Source organism: Bombina bombina, chromosome 1 (assembly GCF_027579735.1).
Source record: "Bombina bombina isolate aBomBom1 chromosome 1, aBomBom1.pri, whole genome shotgun sequence".
Classification (NCBI taxonomy): domain Eukaryota; kingdom Metazoa; phylum Chordata; class Amphibia; order Anura; family Bombinatoridae; genus Bombina; species Bombina bombina.
This window is the reverse complement of record NC_069499.1, coordinates 579,952,723-579,970,697: the sequence shown is the minus strand read 5'-3', so window position 1 is coordinate 579,970,697 and position 17,975 is coordinate 579,952,723. Positions and strand designations below refer to the sequence as shown.

General features: G+C 37.8%; 1 protein-coding gene across 1 annotated transcript in view; it reads right to left on the bottom strand.

Moving 5' to 3' along the window:
- LOC128645668 (uncharacterized) overlaps positions 1-17,975 on the bottom strand; it is a 305,492-nt gene that overhangs the window by 149,310 nt on the left and 138,207 nt on the right. The window contains exon 4 of the mRNA XM_053698821.1: positions 16,980-17,140. Within this exon, the coding sequence (XP_053554796.1) occupies positions 16,980-17,140 (161 nt within the window). The remainder of the gene's footprint in view (positions 1-16,979; positions 17,141-17,975) is intronic.

The window sequence follows — 17,975 nt, the reverse complement described above, 5'->3', positions numbered from 1 at the left end:
AATGCATAATTGACTAATCCTTTTAAAATATTGGTATATTGTGTTGTTGGATCAAAGTTAAGTTTTATGTAATATGTAGTGTCATGTAGAATTTTCCGTGCCTCTATTAAATAGTCTGTTAGATTCTGTAGGACAATCCCCCCTCCCTTATCTGCCTGCCTTAGTACAATCGTTTTATCATTTTTAAGGGTTTCCAAAGCTCGTCGTTCATTGGCATAAAGATTATGTTTAATATTTTGGGGTTTCCTATTCTTACTATTTTTACTATTTGGAATTTGTTCTAATTCCTCAGTCACTAGCTGCCTGAAAATCTCTATATGTGCGTTGTTCTGTAAATGTGGTGTATAATTTGACTTATTCTTAAAATTAGTTCTAATAAACCCCTCATACAGTTGGTCAGCCAATGAATCTGGTTCATATATTGGGAGTTGAATTTCCCTAAGTCTAGAGTCCATTGTATCAGTGAGTATTGGATTATTATGCTCATTCCCCATTTTTTTCTCTGCGAAATACTTTTGTAATGATAATTTTTGTGTGAACCGGTTGATATCTACAAATAATGAAAAAATATTGTGTTCGTTTGTGGGGCTAAATGAAAGTCCTCTACCTAGGATTCTTATCTCGTCATCAGTTAATTGATGTGACGATAAGTTATATATGCCCTTTCCTAATGCCTGTAATTTTGCCTCTTTGCGGGCTGTTCCTCGTCCCCTGTTTCCCCGTGACCGTGGGGTCTTTTCCCTTTTTGGGGGGTTGTGAGGGAAACTATCGGCTCTAGGTATCCCGATATGCTTTTCTGTTTCCAGGAGGGCATTCGTTGGCCCTGATCTAAAAAATGGTTGGGTGAGTCAGTATTAGATGGCCTAGTGTCAGTACTAGTGCTTGCTCCCTGATTAGTGTGATGGTCCCCATTTCTATTCCCATTTATTGTGGTATTTTGTCTATTTACCATACTGTTGGAAAGTCCACCATATCCTGTGTAGTTAGGCTCATATGTCCTATCTCTCTGTGGATAGTTCGATTCATATGTCCTTTCATATTGTGGATGGTTATTTGCATGCCCTCCCTTAAATCTTGGCTCTCTGTGATAGTTGTTGTTATTATAGGAAGCATTCACCATAGTTGGTTCTTGGTTCCTATTGCCATATGTTGTGGACCTATTGTTACTATGCTTCAATGGCATAAATTGGTCTCTATTATTATTACTAGGATATCGTGGCATGTATTGTTCCCTAGATCTTTCAGGATTTCCACCCCATGTTATATGTCTAGGTGAATAATAATTGTTTTGTTGGGATCTTTCGTTAGAATGATGTATTTCTCTAGGTTGTTGATTGTCACCATAATAGGTGTCAGTATCATCATGGGACCAGTTACCCTTCTTGCTTTTATTTCTATTTTTATGATGTGAAACTAAAATCCAATCATTGGATGGGTTTGGATCGTTTCTCTGTTCATTAGATGTCAGATTTGGGGTTGCTACTGGAATGGGCAAGTTTTTCTTTTTATTGAAGCTATATACCTCCCCTTTCGAATAATCCTCATCATCCCTAATTAGTTTCCTATTTTTTATACCAATCAAATCTTTTTGATATCTATCTGTTTTTTGTAATACCATATCATTTAATTCATCATATAAACTTAAATTCTTAAATTTTTCTCAACTTGTTTGTATAGTTTCAATTTCTTTAGTCGTCTGTTCAACCAAGGTTTTTCTATGAGATATTAATATTTTCATAAAAGTGTGGGAGCACTCATTCATAGCCCCCTCCCATTTATTTAAAATTTCTGGATTATCTTTGAAAGAACAGCTTTTGAATAGTCTTAGACCCCGTGGTATCTGTTTCTTATCCAGATATTTTTGTAACATTTCAGAGTCTAACCAGTGCCTACACTCCGTGTTAATGGCTTCTTCCAGCCTGGCAAATAGAGCATGTATAGATAAATTGTCTATTGCATTTTCAACATTTGTGTCCGATATGGTGGTGGGTAACGCTACATGTGAAACTAATAGTAGCCTCTTGTTATTTCTTTCATTAACTGATAACATCCTGGCTATCTATATATCTAAACTCCAAATTTTATTATCCTGACTCCGGATTAGCTTTGGGAGTATACCAAATTACTAAAGGTGATTGGTGATCTAACTCAAAAATAAAGAACTAGAAAAGGACTTGTGTTTAATATATAGGTGTCTCAGTAAATAATCTCAGCATGTGTTCAGTGTGTATTCATTAAAAAAGAGTAGTGGCTAATGTGTAATTAGTGATTAGTCATCAGATGGTGATACCATGTGTTTTAGCCTATTTTGTAAAAGAAAAAGAGAAAAAATGAAAATAAATTAAAATATTTGGGGTTGAGTATCAAATGTATACTTACAAGTGTGTAACCCGTTTTATACTTGTAATTGTGCAACTATATTTTAGTGCGCCTATCTAATAATGGAAAATCAGTGAAATATCTTAATCAATCTTAAACTAAAAAATGATACCTTTAACATATAACATATCATATGTGAAGAAAATGTATAGGTGATTGTGGAAACAATTATGAAACAAATCATATAATACAATGTAGTGGTGAAATATAAAACAATATTAAAAAAAATATATATATATAAAACAATGTTAAAAAATGTTAAAAAATGAAAATCATAATTCATGCTGTGATTGTTTTTATCTTAAATAAAACCTTTTTATTTGAGTCACCTTGCTACCTGTCACTTATTGCCCTGGTGCAATCCATATCTAACACCGGTGTCTCTCCTGGTTGAGACCGCAACCACCTATTTCCAGCGAGTGACCGTTGATCCGGACCTGACAGGTGAATTGGCCTGCTATTGGTTACAGGGGTCACGTGTACCGGCTTCTTTGTGTGTCCGTCGGGCGACTCTGAATAGTCCCGATCCGCTTCAACAGGCACAGTACGTGTGCCGCAGCCTTTGTGAGTATATCCTGCACACAGGGGGGGGCTATTGGCCCATGGTTCAGACGATATTGTTTTATGTTTGGCGCCTCTCTTGTCTTCTTATCTACAGCCGGGTACTCCTATGGATTACTGCTGAGAGTGCAGCCCTTAGTTTGTGAATTCCTTCGAGCAATCGATACCAGCTCCATCCAAGCACCAGCGCACCTCTGGGGATCTTTCGATCTTCTTTTTCTCTCAAGGATAAAAGCCTATAATAGACTTTGGCGGACTGCAGCTGTGCACTTGAACTTTCTTGGTGAATTATGATTTTCATTTTTTAACATTTTTTAACATTGTTTTATATATATATATTTTTTTTAATATTGTTTTATATTTCACCACTACATTGTATTATATGATTTGTTTCATAATTGTTTCCACAATCACCTATACATTTTCTTCACATATGATATGTTATATGTTAGAGGTATCATTTTTTAGTTTAAGATTGATTAAGATATTTCACTGATTTTCCATTATTAGATAGGCGCACTAAAATATAGTTGCACAATTACAAGTATAAAACGGGTTACACACTTGTAAGTATACATTTGATACTCAACCCCAAATATTTTAATTTATTTTCATTTTTTCTCTTTTTCTTTTACAAAATAGGCTAAAACACATGGTATCACCATCTGATGACTAATCACTAATTACACATTAGCCACTACTCTTTTTTAATGAATACACACTGAACACATGCTGAGATTATTTACTGAGACACCTATATATTAAACACAAGTCCTTTTCTAGTTCTTTATTTTTGAGTTAGATCACCAATCACCTTTAGTAATTTGGTATACTCCCAAAGCTAATCCGGAGTCAGGATAATAAAATTTGGAGCTTAGATATATAGATAGCCAGGATGTTATCAGTTAATGAAAGAAATAACAAGAGGCTACTATTAGTTTCACATGTAGCGTTACCCACCACCATATCGGACACAAATGTTGAAAATGCAATAGACAATTTATCTATACATGCTCTATTTGCCAGGCTGGAAGAAGCCATTAACACGGAGTGTAGGCACTGGTTAGACTCTGAAATGTTACAAAAATATCTGGATAAGAAACAGATACCACGGGGTCTAAGACTATTCAAAAGCTGTTCTTTCAAAGATAATCCAGAAATTTTAAATAAATGGGAGGGGGCTATGAATGAGTGCTCCCACACTTTTATGAAAATATTAATATCTCATAGAAAAACCTTGGTTGAACAGACGACTAAAGAAATTGAAACTATACAAACAAGTTTAGAAAAATTTAAGAATTTAAGTTTATATGATGAATTAAATGATATGGTATTACAAAAAACAGATAGATATCAAAAAGATTTGATTGGTATAAAAAATAGGAAACTAATTAGGGATGATGAGGATTATTCGAAAGGGGAGGTATATAGCTTCAATAAAAAGAAAAACTTGCCCATTCCAGTAGCAACCCCAAATCTGACATCTAATGAACAGAGAAACGATCCAAACCCATCCAATGATTGGATTTTAGTTTCACATCATAAAAATAGAAATAAAAGCAAGAAGGGTAACTGGTCCCATGATGACACTGACACCTATTATGGTGACAATCAACAACCTAGAGAAATACATCATTCTAATGAAAGATCCCAACAAAACAATTATTATTCACCTAGACATATAACATGGGGTGGAAATCCTGAAAGATCTAGGGAACAATACATGCCACGATATCCTAGTAATAATAATAGAGACCAATTTATGCCATTGAAGCATAGTAACAATAGGTCCACAACATATGGCAATAGGAACCAAGAACCAACTATGGTGAATGCTTCCTATAATAACAACAACTATCACAGAGAGCCAAGATTTAAGGGAGGGCATGCAAATAACCATCCACAATATGAAAGGACATATGAATCGAACTATCCACAGAGAGATAGGACATATGAGCCTAACTACACAGGATATGGTGGACTTTCCAACAGTATGGCAAATAGACAAAATACCACAATAAATGGGAATAGAAATGGGGACCATCGCACTAATCAGGGAGCAAGCACTAGTACTGACACTAGGCCATCTAATACTGACTCACCCAACCATTTTTTAGATCAGGGCCAACGAATGCCCTCCTGGAAACAGAAAAGCATATCGGGATACCTAGAGCCGATAGTTTCCCTCACAACCCCCCAAAAAGGGAAAAGACCCCACGGTCACGGGGAAACAGGGGACGAGGAACAGCCCGCAAAGAGGCAAAATTACAGGCATTAGGAAAGGGCATATATAACTTATCGTCACATCAATTAACTGATGACGAGATAAGAATCCTAGGTAGAGGACTTTCATTTAGCCCCACAAACGAACACAATATTTTTTCATTATTTGTAGATATCAACCGGTTCACACAAAAATTATCATTACAAAAGTATTTCGCAGAGAAAAAAATGGGGAATGAGCATAATAATCCAATACTCACTGATACAATGGACTCTAGACTTAGGGAAATTCAACTCCCAATATATGAACCAGATTCATTGGCTGACCAACTGTATGAGGGGTTTATTAGAACTAATTTTAAGAATAAGTCAAATTATACACCACATTTACAGAACAACGCACATATAGAGATTTTCAGGCAGCTAGTGACTGAGGAATTAGAACGAATTCCAAATAGTAAAAATAGTAAGAATAGGAAACCCCAAAATATTAAACATAATCTTTATGCCAATGAACGACGAGCTTTGGAAACCCTTAAAAATGATAAAACGATTGTACTAAGGCAGGCAGATAAGGGAGGGGGGATTGTCCTACAGAATCTAACAGACTATTTAATAGAGGCACGGAAAATTCTACATGACACTACATATTACATAAAACTTAACTTTGATCCAACAACACAATATACCAATATTTTAAAAGGATTAGTCAATTATGCATTTAGTGAAAACATTATACTTAAGAAAGAGCGAGATTTTTTGTTACCTAAGGAACCAAATTTAGCGTTTTACTACCATCTGCCCAAATTGCATAAGAATTTAACCTGTCCCCCAGGGAGACCTATTATTGCGGGCATAGGTAGTCTTACAGATAACGTCTCCTCATACGTTGATTTTTTCCTGCAAAAACATGTGTTGGGCCTTGAGTCATATATCCGAGATTCTAGTGATTTAATTGCCAAGTTAACTAAGATTACTGTCACTCCGGATCTTCTTTGGATCACTTGTGACGTTCAATCGTTATATTCCAATATATCACATTCATTAGGATTATCTGCCATATCAGAATATTTACAAAACGACATTTATTTACCTAATCCACAATGTGATTTTTTGTTACAGCTTATATCTTTTATTTTAAAGCACAATTACTTCATATTTCAGGATGAATTCTATCTTCAGGTCAAGGGTACCGCCATGGGCACCAGGTTCGCCCCAAGCTATGCGAACCTGTATATGGGTTCCTTTGAACATGAATACATCTATAATGGCTCGTTTGGGGCGAGCCTGGTGTTCTATGGGCGGTACATCGATGACCTGATTTTTATTTGGAGGGGAGATATGTCATCAGCTAATACATTTGTTGATCATCTTAATTCCAACAATAAGGGACTAACGTTTACTAGCGTGATACATCATGAAACTATAGTGTTTTTGGATCTAGAACTTAAATTTGAGAACTCCAGGATCACTAGTATCACACATTTTAAAATGGTAGACTGCAATAGCTATCTAGATTTTAATAGCCATCACTATTTTCCTTGGAAGAGAAATGTGCCTTATGGCCAATTCAAAAGAGTTCGCCGTAATTGTAGTTCTATGAGTGATTATGAGACACAAAGCTTGATATTGAAAGAACGCTTTAAGGAGAAACATTACCCATTGCAGATCATAGAGAATGGTTACGAAAGAGCGAAAAAAGACAATAGAGATAATTATTTCATAACACATAACAAAGAGAAATCACAACTAATGGAAAATTTTACTCCATTTATTACAGAATACAATTGTAATCATAAAAAAATACGTCAAATTATCAATAAACATTGGGGTATAATTAAAAAAGACCCTATATTAGGCAATCTGGTGGGTAATAAACCTAGGATAGTATACAAAAAAGCACCAAGCTTAAAATCTCTTTTAGCTCCCAGTAAGATCGTTAAGCACAAAATTCTTAATAGTCGCCAACGAGTGGGTAATATACCAGTAGGTGCTTTTAGATGCAAAGACAGGAGATGCAAACTCTGTGTCGAGATCACACAACAACAAACTACATTTAAATCAAATATCACCAAGAAACACTATTCGATAATTGGGCACATTACATGTGCATCGAGATATGTAATATATCTACTGTCCTGTGTATGTGGGGTACAGTACGTAGGTAGAACCTGCAGGCGCCTCAGTATTAGATGGTCCGAACACGTGAGGAACATGAAAAAGAATTATAAAAACCATAGTGTTCCTAGACATTGCAACTTACACCATAATGGCAATATTAATTGCTTTAGTATATGTCCCATTGAACATATTCCAGTTTCACATTTATATAATCGACTGTCTAGGCTTAGACAGAGGGAGACCTACTGGATACATACCCTTAGAACTCTACATCCAAACGGCTTGAATCTTAATATAGATTTGGCAGCCTTTTGAGTAGGGTTTGTGTCCAGTGGGTCTCCATCTGTATTCCAATATGTCTAGTGATATATGTAGTTTGGTAACTATAGTATCCCAGGTGACTTCCCCCCTCCTATCATATTATATCCCATTCAGAAAGGATTACTTTATTTATATATTTATTTTCTGTAGGACATTACCAATAGGGCCATATAGTGCCAAAGGCGTGTTACCAACCCCTTTACATATGATATCATTGCATATTTTAATACATCATTCTCGATTTATACCTATAAGATTGACTAGTTAATCCATATCATAATTCATATGTGACCATCCTAATTATATCTATATATATTTATTTATATCATTATATCACATATCCATTTGAATATCTATGATATCACAATTAGTGTGAATATTAACTGAACTTGAATTGACTTTGGTGGGATGGCGAATAGATTTATAAATGGTTCAAGGTTTTTATTTTATTTTATTTTATTATTGTATTGTTAATATTATGCTATTACATTGTATAAGTAATCATTGATTTGAATATGTCTTTAATTAGAGTTAAGAAATGTAAGGTTTTTTCAAAAATTCTTGTCTAACTATTGTATATCAAAATGAACAGTTAAGAAACAGTTAAAGATTAGCCAGACAAAGATCCCATGTCAGATCCGCCCCTTTTAGACAGGTGTAGCAAGGTATAAAAGGTGTAATCATGCAGTCAGTAATACAGCCTGATGAAACAGCAATTTTGCTGAGAAACGCGTTGCTGTGATTGTTTTTATCTTAAATAAAACCTTTTTATTTGAGTCACCTTGCTACCTGTCACTTATTGCCCTGGTGCAATCCATATCTAACACCGGTGTCTCTCCTGGTTGAGACCGCAACCACCTATTTCCAGCGAGTGACCGTTGATCCGGACCTGACAGGTGAATTGGCCTGCTATTGGTTACAGGGGTCACGTGTACCGGCTTCTTTGTGTGTCCGTCGGGCGACTCTGAATAGTCCTGATCCGCTTCAACAGGCACAGTACGTGTGCCGCAGCCTTTGTGAGTATATCCTGCACACAGGGGGGGGCTATTGGCCCATGGTTCAGACGATATTGTTTTATGTTTGGCGCCTCTCTTGTCTTCTTATCTAAAGTTGTAGTATATACAATCAGCATAAGAATCAACAGGTACCTGGTACTGAATACTTTGAAAGCGCTTAGACAGAGCGGTTAGAGAGGTAAATCCTTGATGGCAGTTCAGAGCGGCAGCGCTAGCCGAAGTTGGCGTGTGACATCACCGCAAGAGGAAGCTGTAGGAAGAGATCAGCTGTCCTGTACAGCTGGTTATTGCAGGAGCGAAGTTAGCTGCAGCAGAGTGGAAATCTGCTGAAGGCAGAGGATTAGCTTGTTAGGAGCAATAGGATCCCCTGTTAGGGCAAGCTGAAACACATTTTGGAAATGCGAAACAATATCAAGCAAGGTAATGAAGTGGGAGGAGGCTTATATAGCTGAGACAAATTGGTAAAATGATTTAAAGGTACAGGAATGGCAATCAGAATAACACAAAAAGGCAAAGTTAAACATATCATGACAGGATTGCCCCACCCAAATGAGCCTCTCACGGTCAGGGTTCCTCTGGTGAAAGCGAGAAATAAGCCTTGGGGCAGATATGTTAACAGCTGGTTCCCAGGAGTTATGTTCCTCAGAATAACCCTTCCATCATATCAAGTACTGTAGATGTCCACGGGAGACCCTGGAATCCAAGATAGAGTGGACCTCATATTCAACGTTGGGATCGATGGTCACAGGACAAATCCGTTGGTTGGGAGTTGGGTCCCGAACGGTTCGATAAGGTTTAATCAAGGAGACATGGAACGCTGGGTGTACCTTGAGAGTGCTTGGTAGTTGTAGGCGAACAGCGTTATCATTGATGATTTTGGTTATGGGATAAGGACCGATGTATAGAGGTGTGAGTTTTTTACTAGGAGTATTTAGCCTCAGGTTCTTGGTAGACAACCAAATCACCGAGTGAATAACAGGGTTTAGTACACCTTCTTAGGTCGTAGTATTTCTTTTGTTTGTTTTTTGCTTCTTCTATAGCCTGAGAAACTATCGTGAAATTTGAAGAGATTACGTTAGAGAGATCACTGATATGTGGTGAAGAGGTTCCTTCTGGAAGTAGTTGGAAAGTAGGATGGAAGCCATAATTTATGAAAAATGGTGACTGTTTGGTAGTGGAATGAATAGTGTTATTGAACGCAAATTCTGCGTAAGGGAGATGTTGGGACCAGGTATCCTGGTTGACTTGGCAGTAGCATCGTAGGAATGTTCTATGCTTTGGTTAGACCTCTCGGTTTGCCCGTTGGTCTGGGGATGGTAAGAAGTTGAGAGCCGTTTGTCAATGTTGAAGACCTTGCAGAATTCTGACCACAAGCCACTAGTAAACTGGGAACCTCGGTCAGAAAAAATCTATTGTGGAAGGCCATGTAGTCTGAAAACGTTATGTAAAAGTAATTGTATTGTTTCCGCAGCAGAAGGTAACTTACGAAAAGGTATCAGATGCAACATTTTGCTGAACAAATCTACCACAACTAGGATTGTGATATTATGATTTGATCTTGGAAGATCCACAATATAATCTAAGGCAATCTCTGCCCATGGTCGTGTTGGAGTAGGAAGAGGCATTAGTAACCCATAGGGTCGATGTTTTGATCTTTTGGAAGTGGCACAGATAGAACAAGAGTTGATATAGTCCGTTATGTCAGTGCTCATATCAGGCCACCAATACGACCTGTTAATAAGATCCTGGGTTTTGTGTATGCCAGTATGACCTGCAAGTGGAGAGTCGTGGGCAGAATGAAGTAACAATTTTCTAGTAGAGGGTGGTACATATAACCTTTCACCATGATAGTACAAGGAATCATCATTTTGTTTTAAAAGATGTAGTGGTTTTGTTATATCTTGATGTTGTTCTTCCCTAAAATAAGGGATAGAATCAAGGAAGAAGAGGAGGAACTTATTTTCAGGTATGATAGACTGTTTTGAAAAGAAAAGGATGAATGTCCAGGTAATCAAATCTGGAGAAGTATAAGTTCCATCGAACTTGACAAGCGGAAAGAGTTTTCGTGGATTTAAGGTACTGCAAATTGCGGTGGTCTGTAAAGACTAGGGTAGGATGAGTAACACCCTCCAGCAGGTGGCGCCACTGTTCGAAGGCAACCTTGATGGCGAGCAGTTCCTTATCGCCAATAGGATAGTGCATTTCTGGGGTGGTTAAACATCTGGAATAATAGGCGACTGGATGTAATGGTTTATTCAGATCATCTCTTTGTGAGAGCACAGCACCGATGGCACAATCTGAGGCATCAACCTCCAATACGAATTGGAGCTGACTGTTTGGGTGTCGTAGGATAGGAGCCGTGGTAAAAAAAATTTTAACAAGTCAAAAGCGTTTTGTGAAGCTGTGGTCCACAGGAATTTATGAAGAGACTTTGTTAAATCAGTAAGAGGTTTGGCAATAACAGCAAAAATGTTTTATACATTTTCTGTAAAAATTCACAAAGCCTAAAAAGCTCTGTACTTGTTTCCTATTCGACGGTTGAGGCCAATTCAGTATGGAGGTAATTTTAGAGTCATCCATCTGTATACCCGACTCTGAGATCCTGTATCCAAGGAATGAGATATTGTTTGTGTGGAATATACACTTCTCAGCCTTAGCGTAAAGAGAATGTGAGCGAAGTCGTGAGAGTACTTGTCTAACATGTATGACATGGTCCTTAGTTGTTTTGGAATATATCAAGATGTCATCAAGGTAGATCACGATGAAGGTGTCAATGATATCCTTGAAAATATCGTTGATAAAGTGCTGGAAGGTTGCCGGAGCGTTGCAGAGACCGAATGGTATGACGGTGTATTCGTATAGACCGTAACGGGTACGAAACGCCGTCAGCCACTCGTCCCCAGCTCTCATACGTACGATATTATATGCACCTCGTAAGTCCAGCTTAGTGAAAACTTTGGCACCTTCCAGTTGTTCAATTAGTTGTGTAATAAGGGGCAATGGGTAACGGTTCTTAAGTGTCACCTTGTTTAGTTGCCTATAGTCCACAATGGGTCTAAGAGAGCCATCCTTATTTTTCACAAAAAACATCCCAGCAGCCGCAGGGGAGGTAGATGGTCTTATGAAACCCTTCTGTATATTTTCATCTATGTAAGATTTTAAGTGGTCTAACTCTGGTTTGGACAGAGGGAAGATATGCCCACACGGTATGACTGCCCCGGGTAAGAGTTCAATGGGGCAGTCATATTTACGATGTGGTGGTAAGTTTAGGGACTCCTTTTTGATAAAAACGTCAAGAAAGTCTGAATACTCAGAAGGAATTACAGTTTCTTGTATTTTTTCAGGAGTTTGTAATAATAAAGCAGGGAAGCAGGTATTTATACAATACTCAGAATTAAACTTTATAGTGAGATTGGACCAGTTAATGCAAGGATTATGTTGTTTCAACCATTGGAGACCTAAAATGAGAGGATAGACAGGGGATGTAATGACATCAAAAGAGATATACTCCCTATGGTGGTCATGAGTAGTAAGTAATAAGGGTATAGTTTCATGTACTACCGGACCTGAGGATAAGACCTCCCCATCTATTCCCCTTAATGGAACAGGAGTCTTTTTTTTTTTATTAGTGGAATTTTATTTTTTGTGGCAAACAACACATCAATATAAGAGGCAGATGCACCAGAGTCAATTATCCCGGTAACGGTCAGCCGGAGTTGGTCCCACTGCAAGGAAAGAGGCAGGTTACAGTAAGTGTTAGGATATGAGACAGTGTTTATAGAAAAATAAGGATAGCAGCTCTTACCCTTGTTCTGTTTCGGTAAGATAGGACAGGCCTTTACCGTGTGTTCATCTGAAGCACAGTACATGCACAAATTCAGGGTGCGTCAACGTAGTTTTTCCTGGTTGCTCAAGGGACCCTTCAGGAAGGCGATGTCCATGGGTTCAGTAGTGGTCTTATGATGAGTGGAGGAGATAGTTGAGGGAGTATGTTTTTTGTATGTGCTATCATGATATGCTCTCTCATGCTGTCTCTCTCTCAGCCTTCTATCAATACTAATAGATAAATGTATTAGTTCCTCTAAGGTCTGGGGTATCTCTATACGTGAGAGCTCATCCTTAATAGGTTCTGACATACCTAGGCGGAATTGGTTTTTTAGTGATAAGTTATTCCACTGAGTATCTTTGGCTAGCCTCTTAAAATCTGATATATATTCCTCTACATCCCTTTTTTTCTGTTTTAATGACCGCATAGATGTTTCAGCGGTTAATTGCTTATATGGGTCATCATAAAGCTGGCCAAGTGCAGAAAGGAAAGATTCCAGGGAGTTTAGAATATCATCATTATTTTCTAGAAAGGAGTTAGCCCAGCTCCTAGGGTCAGCCCTTAAATAGGAGATGTGGGTCATAACTTTAACTCTGTCATTAGGGTAAGTATAAGCCTTTAGTGCAAATAATAAGAGACATTAATTCTTAAAATCCCTAAATTGTTTTCTATCACCGGAAAACAACTCTGGGAGACTAACTTGAGGTTCCTGGAACCTAGTTCTGCTATCAACAAAATCTTTGATGTAAGCTTTTAACCCCACATTTTCTTGTTTTAATGTATTAAGCCCATCAGTTATCCACTTTCTGGGAGAGAGTTTGTATAGTACTTGAAATCTCAGCTAGGTCCATCTTTATATATGGCTTGATATTCTGTAACAATGGATTAATTCTGGTAAGATAGGTAATAGGTTGTTGAACCACAACTGCTGAGATATAAGAGGTTTATATGTAGCAAGGATTGAACCTGATAGTAACAATGAAAACTGTAGGGATGTATAATGATTACACAGGTTTAATCACAGCAATTGCTGGCAGGTAATACAAGAGCAAGGAAGTTTCTATAGCTGTAAAAGGCAACTGGGGAGGTACAAGCAGCAAGAAAACCCTTATCTATATACCAGTGTAAAGTAACACAGCGTGATGTGTGAGACAGGCAGCATAATAGAATTCAATGAAAATCAAGATAAGGTAAATTTCTAGCTGGCAGGATAAGTATATACAATCAGCATAAGAATCAACAGGTACCTGGTACTGAATACTTTGAAAGCGCTTAGACAGAGCGGTTAGAGAGGTAAATCCTTGATGGCAGTTCAGAGCGGCAGCGCTAGCCGAAGTTGGAGTGTGACGTCACCGCAAGCGGAAGCTGTAGGAAGAGATCAGCTGTCCTCTACAGCTGGTTATTGCAGGAGCGAAGTTAGCTGCAGCAGAGTGGAAATCTGCTGAAGGCAGAGGATTAGCTTGTTAGGAGAAATAGGATCCCCTGTTAGGGCAAGCTGAAACACATTTAGGAAATGCGAAACAATATCAAGCAAGGTAATGATGTGGGAGGGGGCTTATATAGCTGAGACAAATTGGTAAAATGATTTAAAGGTACAGGAATGGCAATCAGAATAACACAAACAGGCAAAGTTAAACATATCATGACACCAATAGAATTTCAGTAGCTCTCATCCTGTTGGCTGATTTGAACAGCCAATAGGATTTCAGTAGCTCTCATCTTATTGGGTGATTTGAATTTCCAAAATCAAATCAGCCAATAGGAATGCAAGGGATGACATTTTGAAAAGGAAGGCTCCCTTGCATTAAAGATTCAGTATACAGCGGCAACCATATAAAGAGGATGCTCGGCGCCGGATATCTTCAGGATGAAGCTGCTCCGCACCGCCGGGATGAAGATAGAAGATGCCGTCTGGATGAAGATAGAAGACGCTTCCTGGATGGATGAAGACCTCACTGCCTAGATGAAGACTTTGCTGCCTGGATGAGGATGGATGTCCGGACTTCAAAAACTGTTAGTAGATCGTCGGGGGTTAGTGTTAGGTTTTTTATTTTGGAGGGTTGGTTGGGTGGTGGGTTTTACTGTTGGGGGAGTCTTTGTATTTTTTTTTACAGGAAAAAAAGCTGATTTCTTTAGGGCAATGCCCTACAAAAGGCTCTTTTAAGGGCTATTGGTAGTTTATTGTAGGCTAGGGTTTCATTTATTTGGGGGGGGTTATTTTGATAGGGCTATAAGATTAGGTGTAATTGTTTTTATTTTGGATAATTTCGTTTGTTATTTTTCATAATTTAGTATTTTAACATTTTTTGTAATTTAGTACTTTTTGAAACTGTAGATTTAATTTTTTAGTAGTGTTATGTTTTTTAATGAGTAAATTCATTTAATTAATTAATTAATTAATAGTTATTTTAATTTTAGTATAATAGTAATGTTAGTTTAATTTCCCAGTTTAATTTCCCAGGTAAGTTTTTATTTTATTTTAGTTGTGGGGTGCTGGCGGTTTAGGGGTTAATAGATTTATTTAGTGACAGTGATGTGGGAGGCCAGAGGTTTAGGGGTTAATACCTTTATTATAGTGTGGGCGATGTTGGGGTGCGGGGGAATAAGGGTTGATAACTTTATTACTGTGGTGGCGATATCGGGAGCGGCAGGTTAGGGGTCAATAGATTTATTTTGGTGGTGGCGATGTCGGGGGCAGCAGATTGGGTGTTAATAAGTTTATGTAGGTGTTATCAAAGTCGGGGGCAGCAGATTAGGGGTGTTTAGATGTGGGTTTATGTTAGGGTGTTAGGTTTAAACGTAACTTTTTTCCCTTAGACATCAATGGGATTGCGTTTACGGAGCGTTTTCATTCCGCGGTCGCAGGTGTTAGTTTTTTTCGAACACTTTCTCCCTGGTGATGTCTATGGGGAAAGCGTGCATGTCAAAGCGGTGTTTGTATTTTGTGCGGTATGGAGCTCATTGCAACCATATCGCATGCACAAGGGGGCTTTTTCAAAACTCGTAATGGCAGTGCTATGGAGAGTGAAATAACGCACCTTCTGTTGCGTTCATTTTGAACCATCTATAGTACAAAACTTGTAATCTAGGTGTAAGTATTTAAATATAAATATTTGAAGAAAATCTATATTTTAAAAGCTATTCACCCCTTCCTACTGTAAAATAAACCATAATAAATAGAACCCACTCCCTACTCCCAAACAAAGCAAAATAAATAAAAAGTAATAAATAACACAAAAAAACACCCAATGTGTATACAGTAACACCAATTAGGTGCCGGTCAACCGCGCTATGTTCCCCAGGTGCACTATAAGTCCAAAGCCAGGCAGAGTAACTTTCACCACACTATCTTCTGGTGCTTTGTCTTCAAGTGCGCTATATCAAGACACGCTGTTGAATCCTAAGCTTGTATTAGCTGTGCTAACCCATTATCTCTCCTCTAGAAACGTGCTAAGTAATACTTGCGCACACAAGACCACGCTAATATTTAAATGAGTCATGTGTGGGTCAGCTTGCCAAAGGATAGCACTGAATCAAGTGGTATTCCTTCAAATAATGATGATATCAGACAAGGCCCTATGAAGATTTCCACGCTTTGCTTGGTTATTCTAGTGACAAGTCATCATTTGCCCCAGCCCCCAGGTACCCTCCTAGATGTTCCTGGTTTCTTTGCCTCCACTACCTGTTGCCTCCTTTTCTGCTTCCTATTGTCCTGGCTACTTGACCTCCTGGCTACTTGACCCCTGGAAATCTGTTACGACTCTGAGCCTTCTTGCTCCTTCTCGTCTGACACATCTTTGAACGGATTTCCTATTAATGACCTTGACCTTAATTCTGATCTCTCTTTTGCCTTTTGTTTAGACTGTTGCCTTGAGGACTGTTAATGACTTTGGCCCTATCTATTGCATTGCCCTCTCATGGACGGAGCTCTTGGCTGACCCAGGCTCTCTTCTGACCTCACCTACGGATATCCCTTGGCACATTAACAGCTCTTGTGCCTATCTCCTCTATAGCCAACCTGTTCCACCTTACATCTTTTAGCAGAGGTGTATGTAAAGAGTACTAAATATTTGCAAGTGGAATCAAGTTAAGCTGTACTCTTTGGTACTATTATACTTGGTGCCACACTGTCTTTTTTCATCTTTCTACAGAGATATTTTTCCTCATATAATCAAGGCAATAATATCTTACATAAATCACCAGTGTGCAAATTTGGCATTCTTGACTTTGATACCATTCTTGATTAACCACCTAAATTGTAATGTGTAAAGTTGAGATGTTTATGAAACTGAAATACAACACTGACTTTGCATGAGTCAAATATTTACAAGTCCTCCATCCAGGGAAGTCTGTGTTGCACGGGATCTGTATTTGTGTGCATGGATAGATAGATCATGGATCTATTATAGTGTAACAGTCTCTTTCCAGTCTATTCTTTTGTTCCCCAAAACATATAAAAGACACTGCTAGTTTTTAACTTACAAGTAAAGCAATATTACAAATATTTCTTTGAATAGTTATGTTAAACTTACTGATAATGGACATTCTTGGATGAGCCAACTCTCTTGGCCTCATTTATCTGAGATTCACTGCTGTCAAAAGCAAGAACCTTCTGGAAATGAGAAGCAAGTAGCTCAGTATATCTTCCAGTTCCACAGCCAACATCCACTGCTACTTCGTAGGGTTTTGCTTTCTGTAGAGAATACAAGACAGAAAATGCATGCTGCAAAAAGTATTGTTTTTTATTGTTATTTTTAAAGGTAAAAAACCTTACCTTAGAATATCGCCTAAGACAGTGGTTTACAACTCTTGCGCTCAAATCCCATTAACAATTCAAATGTAAAATCTGTCTTGTTAGTGGGATTTGAGAACTGGAATTTAAAGAAACAAAAAATGTACAAAACAAACATTGATTCCAATGGATACCAATCATATCATTAACTTGAAATGATGACAAACGTATAACCAATAAGTTAGAAGAACATGCTAATGTAGCTGTGGCCAAAAGGTACATTGAGATCTACCAGCAGAAGTGCTGACCAGTAGAACACAAAGCTGTTGTGTGATTTCCCACTTCCTTCTCAGCCTAGAAGGAAGTATAAGATTAAGAAATATTCTGTATCTCTACCACTACAGGAGTCTCAATTTAAAACAAAACGGTGATTCAGCGCAATCATTTGTCTTTTTGTTAAATGAAGATTAATTTTGCATGCAAATTAGATTTATTCTTTTATGTTCTGCACACAAAAGTATATCTCTGTGCTAAAACCGCTGCATCTATAGTCAATCCTATACATTTTCTTCCTGCTTTTGATGTCTGGTCAGTTATTTTCGTAATATGCAGTAGAATGTTTGTGTGGTTTTTTTTTTTTAATAAAGTCTCAGCTTATGGAATTTTTTTCTGTTTTTTTTATGTATTTGGTTGTTTTTAAGCAATTTGAGAAAAAGGTTCAAACAAAAAAGACTTTTAGGGTCGCAGTTATTGACCAATTTATGGGAAAATGCATGTAAAAATAGAAACATTTTAA